Below are 19,733 nucleotides of genomic sequence, written 5' to 3'. Positions count from 1 at the left end.
AAATGGTCAAGGCAAGATGTGTTCATCCATTTGTAGACAAAGAACCTAGGGCTGTAAATTCTAGGGATGTCACTCAGAAATATATTGGGTGAGAGTGAAGCTGGTGAAGGTAAGAGTTATTTCAAATTTATTTATTCAAATTCATCATGGTCTGAGTGGCCAGGTCCCTGATGATTAAGGCCATTTTTCTGCCGTGATACTGGGAGAACACTATTCTCAAGAAAGCTTTCTAGCCTGCTACAGGTAGGAAAAGACCACATGACCTGCCTGTACTCATTTCCTCTTCCAGTTGAAGCAACTGGTACATGTGCTCTGTCCACAAGTGCTGGAGGCACGGGAGGCTGGCTTACCCGATTTGATCCAGGAAGGAAATAGGCATTCAGCTAGCTTTTCTGAACCTTGGCCCTCCATAAGCACAAAGGGGTATTATCAGTTCCTCCAAACTGAGAACAGGGTGAGTTAAGTCAGGAAGGGCCTAGAATACTTAAGCCTCTCTCATTCTAGCCCTTTCCTCCCCTTCTACAAACTCCCTTTTATCTACCCACCTGTTTCTCTCACTGTATACTCCACCCCTGCCTGCAGATGCTGGGAGCCCCACCCCTGCTGCTGGCAGCCACCTCATTGGGCGTTGCACTCCTGGCCTTCCTGCTGATATTAAGACGCTGGGGCTGGGTCCTGTTACTCATAATCTTTTTCGAGAGAGTTCTGCAGCCAATCCGAAACCTGATCATGGGTAACACTAAGGAAGAGCGCATCCTCCACCATGTGCAACAGCATGCGAAGCCTGGAGACCCCCAGAGTGTGCTGGAGGCCATTGATACTTACTGCTCACAGAAGGAGTGGGCCATGAACTTGGGCAACACCAAAGGTGGGTGACCTGGCCAGTGGGCATAAAAACAAGGGTGGGTGATCTGACCAGTGGACATAGAAGCAGGGACCTGGGACAGGGCAGAGCAGGACAGCACATACCTTACAAGAGAGAGCTGCTACGAGCAGGCAGCTGAAAGCTTGGGACATGCTGAGGTGGGAGTGCTGGGCTCAGCAGGAGCTTGAGCCACAGGCTAGGCAGACTGTCTGGAGACCTGGGTACTCATTGCAGGAATCTGTCCAGACTGCTGTCCCAGAGGGGAAAGAGGGAGATTTGACAAAATGTGTTTTGTACATTTTGTCCCTGGTGCTTGAGGTCACTGTCCAAGGACTTGGGGTTTTGAATCAGGCTTTGCAAAATCCCCACCAGGGACATCTCTATGGATACTGGCCCCTGGTGACCCCTTAAGACCCTGCTTCAAGGATTTCATGTAGGTCCCACACTTACTGGGAGTAGGGATGGTGTAGCTCCCCTTGACTTCTGCCTGGTCTGTATTATGGGACCTGACTGGGAACGAGTTAGGCAGGTTCTCCTGGGCCCACCCCCTGGCATTGGACTCTGGCCTGGACACAGTGTGCTGTGCTATGCCCCGCCACCCCATACTTGGCTCCTGGTGGCAAGATTTTTGAGGCTCCTTTCCAGTCTCCTCAGAGCTCATAACATTGAGGGAGTCCACGAGGGTGAAAAAGAGAGGACTGGTATACACAAAGGCATGCCAGTCCTGGGGAGCCATGGGAATTCCATGGGTGTGTGTGGTGGGGACCAGGTCCTTGAGGCTGGTGTTTGGAGGTAGGTAAAAGACCCTCCCCAGCCAGGCATGGTGGCACACACCTATAATCCCAGCACTCAGGGCTGAGGTAGGAGGATCACTGCAGTTCAAGGCCAGCCTCAGCTTATAATAGTGAGTTTGAAGTCAGCCTGAGGTATAGATTGAAACTGTGTCTCAACCCCCAACCCCAGAAAAAGACCCTCTCCAGCAGTGGGCAGAGAGGATGGAGAAGAAGGAAGGGCTGCTGCTAGATGCAGAGTGTGAAGCTGCAGAGTTCCTCTGTCTACCTGTGCTCACACCTGCCCCAAACACCCCCCAGGTGAGATCATGGATGCTGTGATTCGGGAGTATGGCCCTTCCCTGGTGCTGGAACTAGGGGCCTACTGTGGCTACTCTGCCGTACGCATAGCCCGCCTGCTGCCACCTGGTGGGCGGCTGCTCACCATGGAGATCAACCCCGACTATGGTGCCATCACTCAACAGATGCTGGACTTCGCAGGCCTTCAGGACAAGGTGTGGTATGCCTGAGCCAGGTGACAGATATGAACAGTGAGGCTCTGAGTGGCCTAGGTAAGCAGGGGAAGACCCAGGTCACACCTGAGCTCAGTTAAAAAACTGAGCACCCAGCCAAGCAAAGTGGTACACTCTGGAAAGCTAAGGCAGGAAGATTACAAGTTTGGGCAAGCCTGGGCAACTTAAGTTAACAAACCATGTCTCAAAATAAAAACTAAGAAAGGCTGGGGATATACAGCTAAGTATGACGGTCTAACCCCACTTACTGCAAAAAAGAAAACCAAGGGGGCCAGCCAGATAGCTCAGTGGACTAAAATGCCTGATTAGGCAGGCACAGGGACTGGGCTTCCATCCCTGGCATGATATGCTGGCCTCACCACCAGAGCACGCTGAGAGTGCAACTGAGACTGGGCGTGGTGGCGTGCACCTGTAACCCCAGCACTTGGGAGGCTGAAAACAGCATCACTACAAGTCCAGTCTGTGTAGGGAGACCCTGTAGACCCTGTCCTAAATACATAATCCCCCGTAAAAATAAACAACCTCCCAATAAAACACGGGTCAGGCCCATTTGGTGCTCAGGGTTAAGGAAGAAACCACCAGCACCTCTAGGAAGGTGGTTTCACTGCTCTCTGGGGGAAGGAGACAGAATACAGACTTGTCTCTCCACACACTCAGAGTAAACCATTGGCAAGTACATGCTAAGAAGTTCAGGCAGGGGCTCTTGTGTCCCAGTGGGGATGATAACAGCACACTGTTCCAGGTCACTGTCCTGCTTGGGGCATCCTATGACCTCATCCCCCAGCTGAAGAAGAAGTATGATGTGGACACCCTAGACATGGTCTTCCTTGACCACTGGAAAGACCGCTACTTGCCAGATACCCGTCTCCTAGAGGTGAGCAACACCTGCTTCACTCTTCCTTTAGATCCTGTCTTAGATCCACAGAGGTGCTGGATTTTGGGAGAAAAGGAGTTTGGAGCAGTGAGTTTGGGCCAGGGACCAGGTAGCATGACCTGTTGAGAATGTGGTACAAGGTGCTGCCATGTGGAGTGAGCACTATGATCCAGAATGTCTGGGCCATGAGGGCAGAAGGCCAAGAAGACAGCGCAGCTCTGGGGCCAGGCAGAGCTCAAACTGGGCATTAGCTGGTGCTGGCACATGAAAGCACTTGTGGCCTGGATTTTTCTCCTGAGGCTTCTGCCATCCAGCCCTTGAGCCCCTCAGACTCCTCACAGCCCTCTGTGCTACTGCTCACCAGTAGTGACGCCAGCAGTGATAGAGTCATCCTCAGAGTACCTGGGGCTTGGGGCATGGACTGCACTAAATGAGTGGCACTGGTGAGAAGCCTGTCCCTTCTTGTTTGCCAATAAGGGAATACTGAACAGCTCTTCCTTGTCTGTCTGGAATCATCACCCAAGCTGTCCCCGGAGTTGAACACCTCCCGTGTGCAGCAAGACCCTAAATGTGAATGGCTCAGCCATGGCAGGGCAGTGCAACCATGGCCTGGACACAGCTGAGAAACCAGCACTAGCAGAGGCCTGGTGGGTGTAAAAGGACATAATGTCATGGCAACAGAGAGTTGGGGCATGGAGGGCTTTCAGCAGGTAAGGGTGGGGTGAGTCCTGTTGTCTAGAAGGATTTTGGTTGGTCTGGTAGAATGAGAAGATTGGTTACTGTGGAGGGTGAATGAGGCCCCAGCCCCATCTGCTTTTTGAAACAGTATAGTTCAGACTGGCCTTGAACTCTACACATAGCCCTTGTTGACCTTGAATTTTCAGTGATCCTCCTGCCTCAGCCTCCCGAGTGCAGACTCATTTTGGAAGTATGAGCCCTAATATTTTCAAGAGAGGGAGTCTGGGGTTAGAAACTAGACCAGAAAACCTGCTTTGGCCAAGGGGACAGGTTTGGGTGGGGGGCTAGGATAAACAGAAAAGAGACCTGCAGGTCAGGGCAGGACCGCCATAGGGAGTTCTCTTGGGCATGGGGAGGCCCACTGTGGAAAGGGGATATGAACCTGGAAACTGGGCACTGAAGGCAGAGTGCAGGTGGCCGACCAGATGGCTGTACTTGGATGGAGGGCTAGAGTCATAGGAGTGGATTTTGGCAGCTTTTAGTGCATGATAATTACAGGGGTCTGCTTTTAGAAAAGTAGCAAATATTGCAGTTCAGTAACTGGGAAACTAATAGTTTTCTCAGTGCTTTCTCAAGACTGGTAATTATCTCAAAAGAAGAGACAGCATGAATTGGAAATAGCTGTACTTTAAAAATTGGAAATGGCTATACATTTAAGTGTGTTCTACAGACCTACAGCCAGGGCTTACTAACCCCTGGCTTATACAGGATCCAGGCCAGCCTGGCACTGTGGAGACCCAGCCACCCACTCTACTAGTCAACTCTGTTATTAGAGGCATAAGGGTTAAGGGGCTTAGGGACAGGTGCAAATTCAGAATTGGATGGCTACTTCAGGAGGCCAGAGGGCTGCCTGAGCATCTCATAGCATGATGGATGGGCAGGAGTGGACAGAAGCCTTGGTACCTTTTTATAACCTAATACTCTGACTTCCACCTTACTCTGTTAGCATTACCAGACCTAGGCCTTGTCCAGGTGAGAAGAATGAGCCTCCATGCATGAAAGAAAGTGTCACCAGCCTGGCCTGCAAGCCTGTGTTCCATATCACACCCCTTTCTTTGCTGCATGACAGCCATGGGTTTGCTCAGACTCCAATATATTTTTATCCAGAATTCTCCAGCTGGCCCCTATGGTCACTCAGGAGACTCAGGTGAGCTGAGGAAAAGCAAGATAGGAGCTGCCTTCTTCCCCCTCAGATGAATTTCATAAAGAACATTAAGCCCCTAGAGCCCCCCAAAAATAACCAAAATTTCTTTATCCTATGATGAATTAATGGAACTTTAACTGGTCTTGCTGGTAGCCAAATTGTGGCTCTCTGCTCCCTGGATGACCCTACAAGTTTGGGGACCCAGTCACCCTCCTCATATTGTACATTTCTCTGCTACAGAACTGAGGGAGCTTCCTCTTGGGTCCTGGGAACCTGTGGCCTCCTGCTGAGGAGGTCTTTATTCCAGGTCTTTTCAGCCAACATTTTCAGCTTTTTTAAGAGAAAATAATACATCGTGATTTATAGTGGTACTTCCTATTCAAACCATGGAACATGGGACTGTCCTTTGACCTCAGAGCTTCATTTTCTGTAGGACCCCTGAGGACCCACAGCTTTCTCCTGGAGCTCACTTGGAGGAAGTGACTGCCCTCCTCACGCAGATCACTGCATGGCATAGTCAAATGCCAGCGCTTTTCAGATCCCTGCTGTCCATGATCTGAGACACGTAGGTTACATTCTTTTATTTTCAGTGCTGGGATGGAACACAGGGCCTTCCACATGCTAGGCAATCACTCCCTCACTAAGGTACACCCCCAGATCACTTGTTCCATTTTGCTTTTGATGTTCAAGATTATATTCTTTCTTTAACTTTTATAATTCTTTGAGGAGATAGGGCCGGCCAGATAGCTCAGCGGATTAAAGCGTCTGCTTAGGCAGATGCAGGGACCAGGGTTCGATCCCCAGCGTGCCGTGGTGGCATGTGCCTATAATAATTAGCCAGCGCTTGGGAGGCTGAAAACAGGAGGATCACCATGAGTCCAATCTATGTTACTTCGTGAAACCCTGTAGACCTTGTACCAAAATACATAAAAACAAAAACAAAAAATATAATTCTATGGGGAGAAAAGGGAGGCACATCTCCAAAGTCAACTCCAAGTCAGGGACATCCCTTCTCCAGCTGCCTCTCTCCCCCCAGGACACATTTCCTTTTAATATTCCTCTACTTTTTTTTTTTTTTTGTGATATAAGCAGATCCACCTCCCAGCTTAGACAAGTGTCTATCTACGATGTTTCTCCCCTAACAGTGGACCCTAGAGGCTGTCACCTGTGATACTATGTCCAGTGATGACTCCTTCCTTCTGCACAGAGCCTGGGCCGAGGAACCCCAGTGTGTTCCCAGTGGAAATAGGGGTGTGCAAATGAAGCGTGAGGCTACCCAGAACAGACAAAGGACGTGCTTGTCAGTGGAAAGGCTGGCTTTGCCCCTTCAAACTTGCAAAATCACCCTCAGCAGCTGAGTATCACCTTAGAGACCACATTAGAAGCCCAAACCCAGAGCCTGTCCTTTGAAGATTCCTGCATTATTAACACTGTCTAAGGGACACATTGGCCACACTCGAGCCCCACCAGCAGTTCTACTCATGCAGCATTTACTGACCAACTGGTATGTGCTACATACTGTTTTAGTGGCTGGGGATGAATACAGAGGTGAATGGAGGCTAGGGTATATAAATCAGTGGTGGAACACTTGCCCCACATACACAAGGCCCTGGGTTTGATCCTGTACCACAAAGAAAGGAGTAAACGGAGGAGCAAAGGTCTCTATCCTCATGAAACTGATGCTTCAGAGGCACTGAAGCTTAGCACAGCCCTTTCCTGCAGTAGATGCCCTGAAGAGAAAATAAGGGAGATAAAGAGACCCAGACCCTTTCCTGGGCTAGTGTGTGAAGCAGCAAACTGGGAAAGCACTTGTTTTTGGGTAGGTTTACCAGGTAATCTGATCCTGCCGTCTCCACTTGTCTGTTCCCTGTAGGAATGTGGCCTGTTGCGGAAGGGGACAGTACTTCTGGCTGACAATGTCATCATCCCAGGAGCACCAGACTTCCTGGCATATGTGCGTGGGAGCAGCAGCTTTGAATGCACACACTACAGCGCGTACCTGGAGTACATGAAGGTGACGGATGGCCTAGAAAAGGCTGTCTACAAGGGCCAAGACAGCCCAGTGCAGTCTTAAATGCCCACCCTGCTCTGGGTTCCCCTGCCAGTCTGGTCCAGAAGGATGAGCTAGATGGATATATTCTTTCCTTAAATATAAAGCATACTTTAGGCCTGTGAGGCATGAGCCTTCTTCATGTTGACCTTCTGTACTGCAGTTCTAAATTATCACACGTGGGACACTTCAAAGTGTAGGAGGCTTACCATGCAAAACCACTGCAATGAATACTATCTGCTGATAAGACTGAATTGAGGACTTAGCTATGACTCAGTGGTAGAACACTTGCCTAGTAGGGTCTTGTTTTTGGAGATAGGGTCTTACTATACAGCTCAGGCTGGCCTTGAGCTCACTTTATAGCCCAGGCTGGTCTTGAACTCGCAACAATCCTCCTGCCTCAGTCTCCCGATTGTTGGGACTACAGGCATGTGCCACCATGCCTAGTATGTATCAGCTCCAAGCCCTACCACGGAAAAAAAAAAAGACAAAAATTGGAGTAGATCCAATGACAGTGTCACCAACTGGCAAATGGAATTCCAATACATGCATTGGTCCACAGGCACTGATAAATTTATTAGACCTAGGAAAGGGCAAGGAAGCTGCAAACATCTGGAAACTGTTAGGCTCACTCTCAGGCTGTCCTAGAGGTTTGTTATCACCAGGGGGCAGCAGTGTTACAGTGACAGTACCAACTACCAGCTCATCACACTTCTGACTCAGATTTTCACCTTTTTAAGAATAAATCATAGCCTCTTTACTAAACTCAGCTAACTGTAATAATCTTCTATACCAAAACATTTAAAAACCTAAAATGGAAATTAAAGATCTAAACATTTCCATACAAGAGATCAACTGAGTGTTATTCTCAATCTCATTGCTCCCTCTTTTCTGATGCCCTCAGTTTCAATACCAAACACACCAAACATCCCCTTCCCCAGCAGGATGCTGATGCTACAGGCCAGGGTCCTGGTTGGGTATCACACCCAGCCTAGGGACTCTTGGCTACAGCAGTGGAAAGGGAGCCAACCCTGCTTGGTACTGCTCCTCCAGGTTAGGCCAGGAACACGTTAGGTTCACCAGGATGTCTGTCTCCCCAGAAACCAGAACAGAACAATTGGCCAGCCTTCACACCCATGTCTGACCAAGGAGGTGCTAGATGAGGTGGTGTAGGGGTTATGCAGAGTACCCAGACCCTGAGGACACACAGGTGACATTGAGTGGAAGTACCTTCTATCCTAATTAGTCTCGTTTACCAGAGGAGAAAAGCATGCTCAGGCTGGCTGGATACTTCTGCTGATTGCCCAGCTGGCAAATGATGAGGTAGAATTGATTTGTGTTGACCTATGTCCAGAGTTGTGCTGCCACCTTGGCCCTCAGGTCTTAACCACCCAAGTAGACTGCTGGACACTCACGAGGTCTAGTTCCTAGTCCAGACCAACGCTGACCAAGCCTTTGTACCTGGGCTTAGGGCCAGCTAATCACCTACAAGTCAGCCCACTCCTCTGGGCCTAGAGAGGGCAGCAGCAGCAAGCCTGGATGGAAGGGCATGGAAAAATGCTCATGGGCTGGGCCCTTGGCCCTGCTGGTCACAGGAGATAGCAATCTGGGGTCTGTCTCTGCCCACTCCCCACCCTTCACCCTCAGCACCAAGGAAGGGGCTGGCAGATTGTAAGTGGGGCTCTGACAAGGAAGACAGGAAGTTTCTTTGCTCCTTTTTTTAATTTTTAAATTTTCTTACAAAAATTTAGATGTTTACCAATACAATGTTATTTTGGTTTCATTTTAAATGCTTTTTTAATCAGTGTTCTGTTCTTACGTCATGAACAGCAGGCACTGAGCAGCAGCCTCTGTTGATTGACCACTGGAGGTCAATCCTGAAGGTTACGGAGGTTCTGCACAGATGCAATGCGGCAGCCATGGTGGCCCCAGCCAGAAGTGGCTCAGTGCAGGGTCCTTCTGCTTTGGGGTCCCACACATCCACAGGATTCCAAGGGTAGAAAGGGGTAGAGCAGAGCCTGACCCTTCCTTCTGCCTCTGAAGCCTCCCTGCCCAGGCCCACCCTTACAGAGCAGCCCCAAGCAGCCTGTGGTCAGCCTGCCATGCAGGGTGGGGCTCTGGTCAGGGGATCCTCTCTGGAGTTCAACTTCTTTTCCCAAGACCCCTCCCTGCCGGGCTGTTCTTCCCCAGTCCATCCTGCTCCTCTGGGCACACTCCTATTCTGCCAAAGCAAAGCCAGGTTCCCTCCCCGATTGCCTCACTGGGTCCCACCCCAATGTTCTCACACTCACACACAGCACCATGTCAGTAAACAGCTAACTCAGGCCTAGGAGTTAGGTCAGGAGAGCGAGGGAGGGATAGATGGGTGGGTGTGCAGAAAATCGGGCCCTGGCTCAGGGCGGGAGGTTCCACCAATCCCTGTCACCAGAGGACTCCAAGCTCCACAACAGGGTCTGCCCAGGCTGGCCCTTCTCCTGGCGATCCAATCTCTTAACAAATGGCTGAGCCTGGGCCCTGCAGAGGGAGGGGAAGGTGGGTGCTGCGGCGAAATACACAGGCAGCAAGGTCAGCAGAATGGGGCAGGGCAACATACAGACAGGACAATTGCCTGCATGGACCACATTGAAGGGGAAGTGGACAAATAGTTCTAGCTGCTATGGATAAGGGGTATGGTGGGGGGCAACCCCAAATAACTTGACACCAAGGCAAATCCTGACTCACTGGTCTTTGTGGAGCCCTGTGCTAGGGGCGTTTAAAGGTCTGGGGGCCCATCTCTGATCTCACAGTGCCTAGGATGGCGCTGTAAGCCCTGAGAGGACCCGCCTGCTCAGACCGCTGTCTGACCTCACCTAAGATGAGTGCTGGGGCCAGGTGTCTTGCTGGGGAGCACACAAGGAGCGCAGAACATGCAGCCAGCACAGATTAACAAGAAGCCCCTGCCCAGGGAAAATGGACAAACAACCAGACAAAAAAACGTACCAGGCATGCAAGCTAGACCCAGGAGTCAACAGGCTGAGGCTTAGAGTCCCCCACGCCATCCACCAGCCTGACAGCAGGCCTGCTGGGCCCAGGAAGAGGGGCCTTCCTGCTGGGCTCGGGCTGCAGCACACAGGTAGGTGAATGGGTGGGTGAGCAGCAGGACATTAGAGGCAGAACAAAGCAAGTCAGCTGCAGCTAAAGGACAGAGCTGGGCTGTAAGGATGGGCCCAGCAAGGCAGCACAAAGGAACTGAGCTGGTGTGATTCACATAGGCTTGGGTGGCATGTGGACGCACAGAAGTCCATGCATGAAGCCAGGGGATTGGCGCAGAGCAGGTGGCAGGTGCTGTCCTCACTAGCGGGTTATGGCAGGCACCTTGCCCACACACATGCATAAAGAGAACACCCGCTTGCTCAGGCTCTCTGGTCCTCTGCAATATGTAGCAGGGCAACTCTGTTTCCTGCTGCCTTCTTCCAAATAAGCACTCATGCAAACCCATCAGCACTCACAGGCTGACTGCTGCCATGGCCCAGCTGCCTCACCAGTGAGTGCTGCCCCAGTGGTACCCAAGATCAAACTCTACATTGCCTAGCTACTCTTTGGGCAAGCTCTAGACCTAAGGCCTCCCTGGTAAACTGAAGCCACTTACTTTTAATGGTTCCTTCTCGGGAGCCTCCCCTACAGAGTTGGGGCCTAGGGCCCTCCGTTCCCTCCGGTCCACAGTAGAGTATCCATCTGTGGAGTGGGGCAAGGTGGGAAATATGAAGACAGCTTTGAGAGTGGCACTGTAGGAACAGGTTGTCCCCTCAGCCTAGATACCCCTGGAACAGGTGGCTGCTGCAAAGTCCACACATATGCTGTCCTGGAGCCAGCTTTCACTGCCTCACTCCCTGAATACTCCTGAACCAAATCTCTTCTACAACAAGCATCTCTTTGGAAATGCTGGTTGCAAAGAGTGCTGGTCGCAAGAATGCTTGGCTGGTCGCAAGCAGCGGGCAGGCTGTAGTAGGACCAGGGCAGACGAGCCCAACAGACTGGCCTCTAACATTAGGTACCCTCTGTCACTCATGTCTTTAAATTCCTCTGTCCAGCCGCAGTTTGCTGGCAACCACCCTCCTCTTTGGAAAGCTTTCCCATCACAAAGGTAACCCATACAACCACCAGGCCCCTCCCTAAACAGGAAATAAGCCTGCACACAGGCTCTCACCTGGACCAAGCGTATCCATGGGAATCACATCACGGCTGCCCGGCTTCTCACCATCTGCAAGGTACAAGCAGGTGGCTGGTCGCAAGCAGTGGGCAGGCTGTAGTAGGACCAGGGCAGACGAGCCCAACAGACTGGCCTCTAACATTAGGTGCCCTCTGTCACTCATGTCTTTGCATTCCTCTGTCCAGCCGCTGTTTGCTGGCAACCACTCTCCACCCTGGCACCCATGCAGATGCCATGGATATAGAGGGCCAGAAGGCTAAAAGCAGGGAGATGGCCCCTCAACCATGACGTCATCTTAGTGGGAGAGAAGGCCTGTCTCCTTTTCCCCCCTTACCCACTCTGTTAGCATCAGTACAGGTGAGTATTGGCTCCTGAGCTCAAGAATGGACACAATGCTGCCTCTACTTACCAAGGCTCTTCTCCACCAGTGGCAGTGTGCTGTCATCAAAGCCCCCGGGACTCTGTGCTCCCTTGGGGCCCTTGGTGGTGACAGCTGCTGACTGGGACACAAAAGGCAAATATGAGGTGAGGTCAAAGGCCTTCCTTAGAGATTAGACCTGGCAAAGTGAGAGTGGCAAGCCAGAAAGAGGCGCACCTGGAAACGTGCCTTGGTCCAGCCATCCCTCTGCAGGGCGCTGCGCAGCTCCTTGTAGCTCCACACAGTCTGCAGCACATGTGAGGCTGCCTTCGCTTCACGCACTGACTGGCTGCGGCAGGCCAGAGGCAGGGTCAGCGACCTGCCCAACCTCATTCTCCCCTGCCCCATTCCCATCCCAACCCCACCAACCTGGCTGCCACCAGCGCCACAAGCGCTGGCACACCATGGGCCTGCAGGAGTGAGCGCGCATTGTCTAGACTCTCAGACACAATCTCATGGATGGTGTTGAGCACAGCTACCACTGTGTCCTCTTCCAGGTGGGCCCCAGGACGCGTAGGGGACTGTGCATTGCGAACGTTCCTCACAAGCTCAGCCATGGCATAGCTTCCTAAGAGGCAGGGTTGGATGTTAGGACACACCTAGGTCCTATGGCTTTAGGAAGACACAGGGGTCAGGTGTTGGGTGCCAAGAGGGGGTGCCACAAGAAGTAAGCTGAGCCTCAAGGACAGGACCAGGGAGATGCAATCTCCAATGGCTAGGACCAGCCCACGCCACTGGGAATGGCCTGGACTCCTGAACTACTTAAGAGTAGCACACCCTAGTCTGGCCCTTGCAGCCTTCTCACCTATCAGGTCTTTGTTGCGCTGGTCTAGCGAGAGGTTTCGCAATGCGATGGCAACAGCACGCACCACTTTGTCTGTCTCAGACTGCAGCAATTCCACCAGCACTGGCAGCCCGCGCTCTTTGCGCACTGTGGCACGGATGTATGTGGCCCACTGTAATGATGGGGGCAGGGCAGTGGGCTGCTCTGCCGGGGCCAGGCAGCACAAAACCCTACCCCAGCAGCTTCACTGTACCTCCAACAGCTATAAGAAGTGCACCACTCTGCACCCCCAAGACCTTGCTGTGGAATCCCCTCCCCCACCAATACGAGCAGGGGCTAGTGGCAGAACAGTGGTGCTCTCCTCTGTCTAGCTCATGCCCTTCCCCAAAGACCTGGCCCTCACCATCCAGTTCCCTGCACTGAGGTTTTGCAAAGCACCAGCGGCAGCCTCCAGGGTGTTGAAGTTCCGGCTCTCGGTAAGGAGGGACAGGTAGAGACGTACCACTTCAGGCTGATACAGCAGCTCAAAGCCTGGACACAAGGCAACCACACCCACAATCATCTAACTCTCTTCACACTTTTAATTCCTCACCCCTACCCCCAGTATTCCCAGGGGTGGGGCCAAGGTGGGTGTGGAGCAGTAAAGACATATTACCAACGCAGTCCTTAGAGCCACCCAAAGGGGGAAGCATTCCCATTTCACAGAGTAAACTGAGGTTCAGCAATAGATTCAGGTCAGTCTTTCCTCAACCCTGCTGCCAAAGAAAAAGGGCTAGCAGCCTTAACATTCAGGAAGCCTGGGGGTTAGGAGGAGGCAGCAACAGGGCCCCTCCCCAGGAGCACAAACACAAACTGCGTGGCCTTGGGACTGCCCTTAGCAACAGGTCCTTCTTCCCTGGAAACAGGGCCTTTGCCAGTGACTGAGACTGCAGTCAGAGACCCACCCCTAGCAACAGGGCCTACCCTTCCAGACAACCATGTCAGGTTCTTAGACTGAGGCCCAGCCTGGCTACATGGCTCCCTGGAGATGGTGCCCTGTACTGGGTTCCACACATATGGGCCTAGGTGGCCTGCCATGCCTCCCTATGCCTCATGCCCATACTCTCTCCCTCTAGCCTGCTGAGCTTCCTGCTCCACACCCTCTAAGCACATTCCCTTCTTAGGACATTTGCACAGGTTTGCCTGGAAGTAAGTACCCCTCAGACCTCCCAGGGCTGGACCCTTCACCCCACTTGAGGGCATCTGTGCTACTTGACTAGCAGGGCTGGCTGGGCCCCTCCATGGTATTTTCTCTCAGGCTGGCTTTCAGTGTTCAGCACAATACCAGTGCACATTAGCAATCCAATAGATAAGGGGACAGGAGAAATGAGCTACCTGCCCCTCTCTGCGTGAAACTAACTGGGATTCTCAAAGGGCTCTGGACCTTCTCAAAGGGGCACCAAGGACCTGCCTTCATGGGGTTCTTTCCTCCAACTGGCCTACTTTTCACCTGCTGAATAAATGAATAAGAGCTTAGCCATTCCTCCCACCTGCCCTGCCCAAAAAGTCATGGGCCTGACCCTAATTGTAAACTCTCAGGAGGCGCCAAGGACTGGACCATATGACAACCCCAGAGGTATGGGCCTGATCCTGACTACACAAACGCTCACCAACTGGCCGGTCCTGGATTCAGGCATGCCGGCTGGTGCTGGCTCTGCCCTTGCCCACTCACCTCTGGCAGCCTCAGTTCTCTTCGGCAGGTCCAGCGTGTCAAAGTTCCGGTCCATCTCACCATCCTTCTTGCCTGGAATGGAAGGGTGGTGGGAGGTGAGGTAGACTCCATAGCAGGTAAGAATGTATGGGTGGGAGTAGGCACAGTCCTTTCAACCCAGAGCTCAAAGAGCACCTTGGTGACCAGCCCTGGGCATCAGAAGACCCTGGGAGTAGAGCACCACTGTTCAGAGTTCAGACAGGCAAACTTCAAGGACTGGGCAATGGTACAGTAGGACCTGGGGACCTGCCCTTTGGGAAACAGCCAGATATCCTCTGATCTCCATGACTATCTGCCATGGACACGAGAGAGCCTTTTGCCTAGGGTGAGAGTCCAGAGGAATGTCTCAGTATAACCCACCCACCTTTGGCTTTCTTGCCACCAAAGTCCCTAGGGGTCATCTCCCATCAGTGCTAGGTGCTATAACAAACCCTATTGCTCCTCTGTGGCTGTCAGAGGTTTATAAAGTGTAAGAACCAGGAGCCCAGGCTGGGTGGCAGGTAGAAAAAGACATGAGTTGACAGGGACAAGACTTACCAAGGTCTCACAGCAAGTCTAATGCAAAGAGAAAAACTACCTGGACTAGGAAGGGCCAGCCTCTACTGGGAGAATTCCCATATCAAGGCCAAGCCACTAAATAGCCCCAAAAAGCACTTGCCTTCCTCCACAACAGTGAGAGCTGTCTCTAGCCACCACCTGCATCTCGGCTGAGGTAAACTGTAAAGCTGACAAGGTGAGTGAGATGACCTGGGCCCCTGCCCTGCCCATCCTCATGGGACCTTTACATATCCTTGTGTCTAAGCCACACACTACCCCATTCCACTGGTATTCCGGGGGGAGGGGCGGGGGGAGCCTGCCTCTTGATGCCCTGGGTATGGATATACTCTTGAGTCCTGCCCACTATGTTCTGCTGCAGCACTGACTAGGAAGCTGAGTCTAGCCACCAACCCACCAGCCCAGGGCTCACATTCTTGCATTTGTCATGTCCCCAGTTGTCATGGAGATGGCCCCTTAATGGGCCTGGGGATGGGGGCAGTGCCTTGTGCTGGAAGGCATCCCAGGAGCTCACTGCACCAGCTGTCCTGCAGTTGTCATGGAAATAACTGCCTGAGTAATTAGGGACAGGCACCTCCCTGGTACCACTGCACCTGCCAGTCCTGGACAGTAGGACAAACAGGAACTCACCTTGATGGAACCACTCCTCTGGGCAGCCGAAGGAAGCACAGGAGAGAGGAGATGAACCTGAGCAGGTGCACCCTCCCCATGCTCTTATGTTCCCACTGCATGCCCTGGGCCAAGCAGGCGGGATGTGGATCTCACCTTGAATATTCTAGGGCATAGAATATTCACCCATAGGCCAGAGAAGGGGAAGCCTGGGGTCAGAGGGACAGGTGAAGGGGGTGAACAGGTTCCACAACACTGTACGGGATAGAAGTTGCTGGAACCTGCACTATCTAGGTACAAAAGAGGATGGTGTATAGCAAGGGTCTCACTCAGGTGCAGGGGGATTTATCAAGGCTTGTAAGTTCTAGGTCACCTGCTCTAGGTACCTAGGCAGACTCAGGGAACAAGCCCAAGAGTGGCACTGTACAAACTCACAGGCCTGCAGAGCAGCTTCCCAAAATTCAGGGACAGGAACTGGGCAGTGGTAGAGACTATCACATGGACACCCCATGGGGGTACCACCACTGCAGAGGGAGAAGGCTGAACTTAGGTGTCAACCCTGAGCAGTGTGACCCAGGGCAGCACACAATTCTCAGCTCCCTGCTTCCTGACCTGCCCCTTGGGAAATAACCAGACATCCTCTGGCCTCCATGACCATCTGCCATGGACACGGAGAGCCTTTTGCCTAGAGTGGGAGTCCAGAGGAATATCCTAGTATAACCCACCCACCTTTGGCCTTCTTGCCACCAAAGCAGCTGGCGTCATCCCTCCTCCGGCGCTGGTAGCCTGCTGCACTGCCTGGGGCTGCAAGCTCAGCTTCCTGGTACCTGTCAGCACCAGGCACCTCCTTGTGCACATGGTAGGACAGGTTCCGCATGATGCACACGCAGTTCTCCACTGACTGTGGGGAGAGGTGACCTGGTGGAGCAGGGTCATGGAGCGTGGGGACTGCTGACCATCCCAGGACCCCATGCATGGAGCCAGCCCTCAGGAAAGGTTGGCTACTGCCAGAGGGCACTGAGCATGCAGGTGGGAAGGCCTGAGCTGGCGCTCCACACAGGAGGTAACTGCCAGGGAGGAGCCCCGTCCCCCTTGCATAGCTCTTGCCATGTGTTGGCCCACATCCCCTCCCCAGTGTGGCCCAACCACACGTTCACTCCCCTGAACCATCCCAGATGACTCTGGACTTGGGTCCATTCCTGTACTGCCCCTCAGTGAGAGGATGTAACACTGTGCCCACCTTGTTGTCTGTGTCCTTCCTGCCCACAGCTGACTGCAGAGCATGCAGGAGGGCATCCACCAGACCCTCGCACTCACGGAGCCGCCGCCGGGCCTCAGCACCATCAGAGCTCACATTCCTGGTGGCCAAGAGCAGGCCTAGTGATCCCTGGTTCCCAAGCTAAGTCCCCAGCACCACACTTGGCCTTGGGCTCGTCTTCATGTGTACAATGGGCCTTGCTGCCGCCACTGGGACATAATACTACAGCCTAGACACAGTGAAGGTGAAGCACAGAGCTCAGGCCATTCCCAAACCCCAGGTGAATTAGAAAGGGATAGGAGACCCAAGAGGCCTGAATCTGTGCACATGCAATTCTGCCCACCTTCATCCCACTGGCAGTTGTGTCACAACTTGCCCTGAAGTCAGGATCCTATAGGGTCACAGGGACATGAACTGATGGAAAGGCATGGCCATAGGGTTGCAGGAATCTGTCCGTGAGATCTCTACAAGGCCACCAAGGAGTGGGAGGGAGTAGAGGCCACAGGGTGGAAAGGTAGAGGTGGAGGGTCTCAGAGGCAGATTGGAGATGAGCAGTCTGCTTCTCTTCCCTGGCTGTCATGATGCCAGGAGGGTAGGCAGGGCTGATTGGTCAAGCACTGTAGCAAAGGTGGGAGACCTTGGGAAGGTGTCATTGGGGGTAAGGAAAGCCCCATCAAGTCCATTTTCCACCCACAGGATTTGTGATGTGGCTCTGAGGCTCTTAAGATTCACTGTGATGGCTGTGTTCCATGTTATCTCGAACCCTGAGGACATGGTAGCCCCAAGGATGAGGCCAGATATGCACACTGGCTTTGGCATTTCCTTTTGTATCCCTGGAGTACCCAGGTAGACTGGGGGAACAAGCCCAAGAGTGGCTGCTGTCCACACCTCAAGCAGCCTGATGTGTTCTTGAAGACAGTTGTCCACTCAGCATCCCGAGGCTTGGAATCCTCGTTGGGTTCCCGCTCCCAGCCTGAGTGGGGCACGATGACCTCGTGTGTCAGTGTCTGCAGGCCATGGTCAATGATGACCATCTTCAGGGGCTCATAGGATGACAGGTTCCACAGTGTGCCTATGGGGTACCACCGAGCACCATGCTGATCATGGACCTTGTCCACCCCCCACACCTTCTTGTGCCCCAGCCTACACAGAAAATTAGTAGAGCTTTGTTACTGCTGTTTTGTTTGTGGAGTTGAGGAGCGAACCTTGGGCCTTAGCTCCTGCTAGCCACATGTTCTACCACCTAGCTACAGCCCTGGCTCACAAAGAAAATTAGCAAAGTAACAAAAGTTGTGAGAGGTTCTGGGGTCTATTCTGACCTAGACAGAATGCATATGCAGCACCCAAGGTTGCTACCATTTGGAAGGGGTAGGGTGCAGAGGAAGGCATGGCAGCTACTCTTCCTACCCATTCTCTGCTTCATAAGCAGGTGGGATTAATGTCCTGAAACCCCTGCCTGTCCTTCAGGTTCTTCAAGACACAAGCCCTACCACTGCACTGTCCTGAGGTGGAAACCAAGCAGAGGAGAATTACAGGGACATGTGGGAAGGGGACCTCTCTGATGGGCCCAGTGATACCCCCCTCCATCCCCATGTAAAAAGACCTGTCACAGCCTCTGAGCCTAGTGTCTATACTCAGGGCAAGCTGTTCCAATAGCAGCGATTCCTGACCAGCTGGCTGCTACCTGCCCCAGGGCCTCACCACTCTCAGGCTGAGCCTTTCTGTCCTTCCTCTCTTCCGGAGGAAGAGTAGGCACAGCCAATCTCACTCACCAGTGACTAGCTCACGGACCTCATTGTCACGGGCAGCCCGCAGCAGGCGCACCAGAGCAGGCACACCACCACAGTCCCGGATGGCAGCCTTGTTGTCAGTGTCACGGCCATAGGAGAGGTTGCGCAGGGCTCCACAGGCCCGCCGCCGCACCTCGGCCCGAGGGTGGTCCAGCAGTGCTACAAGGAGTGGCAGCCCACGCAGCTGCCGCACACGACGCTTCACACCCTCATTCTCAAAGCACAGATGCTGTAGGTAAGCAGCTGCATTGGCCTTCACAGGGTCCACGGGGTGCCGCAGCATGGCCAGGACCTCGGGCAGCTCAGGGTCCCGCCAGCGTGGTTCCTTGCGGGTGCTGTCCACTGAAGGTGAACGACGCACCACCCGGTCCAGGCTGCCCAGGCTGCCCCGCTCGGGCTGGGCCAGTGGTGCTGTTGTTGCTGGGAATGGAGGCCTCTCCTCAATCAGCTCACTGGCATCATCTGCTGTGTCCTCGTAGGTCCTGTGCAGGCGAGCAGGGCATGTGAACACCTTCACAGTAGCCAACAGCCCTGCCCTCTGAGCTATCCATTACATTGTTCACAATACTGTGAATTTCACAGCAGGGTTGAGAGGAGAGCATCTATGTCTGAGCCCAAAGCACAGCCTAAGCACTTCCCAGCCCAGCAAGAACTGACTCAGAGCCACATTCTGGACAATGGTCATCAGGACTTACAGCCCTCCCAGAGTAAGGAGCTCACTCACTCATGTCATCAGGAGCTAACTGTGTTGCCATGTAACAGCCATCCATGATGGGATGGGGGGCAACTCCCTTCCATAAGATTATCTGACAAGTGCTGAATGTGAGGTGAGTTGTGACCCTCCCTGTAGATGACTGTTCCAGTACGACTCTCTGAGGGACAGTTAGACCACCAGTCCTGCAAGGTACAAGATGTCCTTGACTCTTAATACCCTTTCAGGTTAGTCATTAAACCCCTCCCACAGCAAGGGAATGAGGCTACAGAGGTTAGGTGATTTGCCCAGAGTCACACAGGAATCTAGACCCAGGTTGTGGTAGTGTTTTATCCTGCATAAAGGACAGAACCAGAGCTTGTGACAGAAGGACTAGGATTCTATGATCTGGTTACTATTGTACATGGGAGAAACTGAGCCCCAGGCAGAGGCTGGGGCTTCAAGCTCAGAGTAACAACTTGAGCCTCTCATGCTCAGGTCTTAACAGCTATTTGGCTAGAGCAAAGCAGATGCTGGTTATTGTCATCAGTACTTCTTCCATCCAGCCTGACTCCTACCATCTCAAGGCCTGTCCTTATTGCTGTCCCTGAGCAAAGTCAAGGCTAATTCAAGCTAAAGTGTGCATGACTAACTCAGCCCCAACAACTTGGTACTCTGGGCTAGGGAATGGAAGGTGGACGTCCCAGAGGAGGAA

At 52.8% G+C, this 19,733-nt stretch overlaps 2 protein-coding genes across 16 annotated transcripts in view; one reads left to right on the top strand and one right to left on the bottom strand.

Moving 5' to 3' along the window:
- The window catches only part of Comt (catechol-O-methyltransferase), a 22,683-nt gene extending 15,364 nt beyond the window's left edge, over nt 1–7,319 (top strand). For all 7 annotated transcript variants that reach the window (XM_004627977.2, XM_023711611.1, XM_023711610.1 and 4 more), the window contains 4 exons: nt 583–868; nt 1,957–2,150; nt 2,911–3,042; nt 6,798–7,319. In XM_004627977.2, coding sequence (XP_004628034.1) covers nt 583–868; nt 1,957–2,150; nt 2,911–3,042; nt 6,798–6,998 — 813 coding nt within the window. In that variant the 3' untranslated portion in view covers nt 6,999–7,319. The remainder of the gene's footprint in view (nt 1–582; nt 869–1,956; nt 2,151–2,910; nt 3,043–6,797) is intronic.
- Nucleotides 7,320–7,370: 51 nt separating this feature from the next.
- The window catches only part of Arvcf (ARVCF, delta catenin family member), a 55,366-nt gene continuing 43,003 nt past the window's right edge, over nt 7,371–19,733 (bottom strand). For 5 of the 9 annotated variants that reach the window (XM_023711595.1, XM_023711601.1, XM_023711594.1 and 2 more), the window contains 13 exons: nt 18,310–18,809; nt 17,426–17,609; nt 16,520–16,637; nt 16,009–16,180; nt 14,077–14,148; nt 12,769–12,896; nt 12,387–12,537; nt 11,951–12,149; nt 11,759–11,870; nt 11,573–11,663; nt 11,161–11,214; nt 10,603–10,688; nt 7,371–9,513 (listed from right to left, as the gene is read on the bottom strand). In XM_023711595.1, coding sequence (XP_023567363.1) covers nt 9,313–9,513; nt 10,603–10,688; nt 11,161–11,214; nt 11,573–11,663; nt 11,759–11,870; nt 11,951–12,149; nt 12,387–12,537; nt 12,769–12,896; nt 14,077–14,148; nt 16,009–16,180; nt 16,520–16,637; nt 17,426–17,609; nt 18,310–18,809 — 2,068 coding nt within the window. In that variant the 3' untranslated portion in view covers nt 7,371–9,312. Of the gene's footprint in view, nt 9,514–9,953; nt 10,074–10,602; nt 10,689–11,160; nt 11,215–11,572; nt 11,664–11,758; nt 11,871–11,950; nt 12,150–12,386; nt 12,538–12,768; nt 12,897–14,076; nt 14,149–16,008; nt 16,181–16,519; nt 16,638–17,425; nt 17,610–18,309; nt 18,810–19,733 lie in introns of all 9 variants that reach the window. The other 4 variants (XM_004627973.2, XM_004627975.2, XM_023711596.1 and 1 more) reach the window with 3 other exon arrangements.

The sequence above is a fragment of the Octodon degus genome, unplaced genomic scaffold (genome assembly GCF_000260255.1).
Source record: "Octodon degus isolate 3935 unplaced genomic scaffold, OctDeg1.0 scaffold00021, whole genome shotgun sequence".
Taxonomy (NCBI): Eukaryota; Metazoa; Chordata; class Mammalia; order Rodentia; family Octodontidae; genus Octodon; species Octodon degus.
The sequence above is the reverse complement of the archived record's forward strand: the minus strand, read 5'-3'. Positions and strand labels throughout refer to the sequence as shown.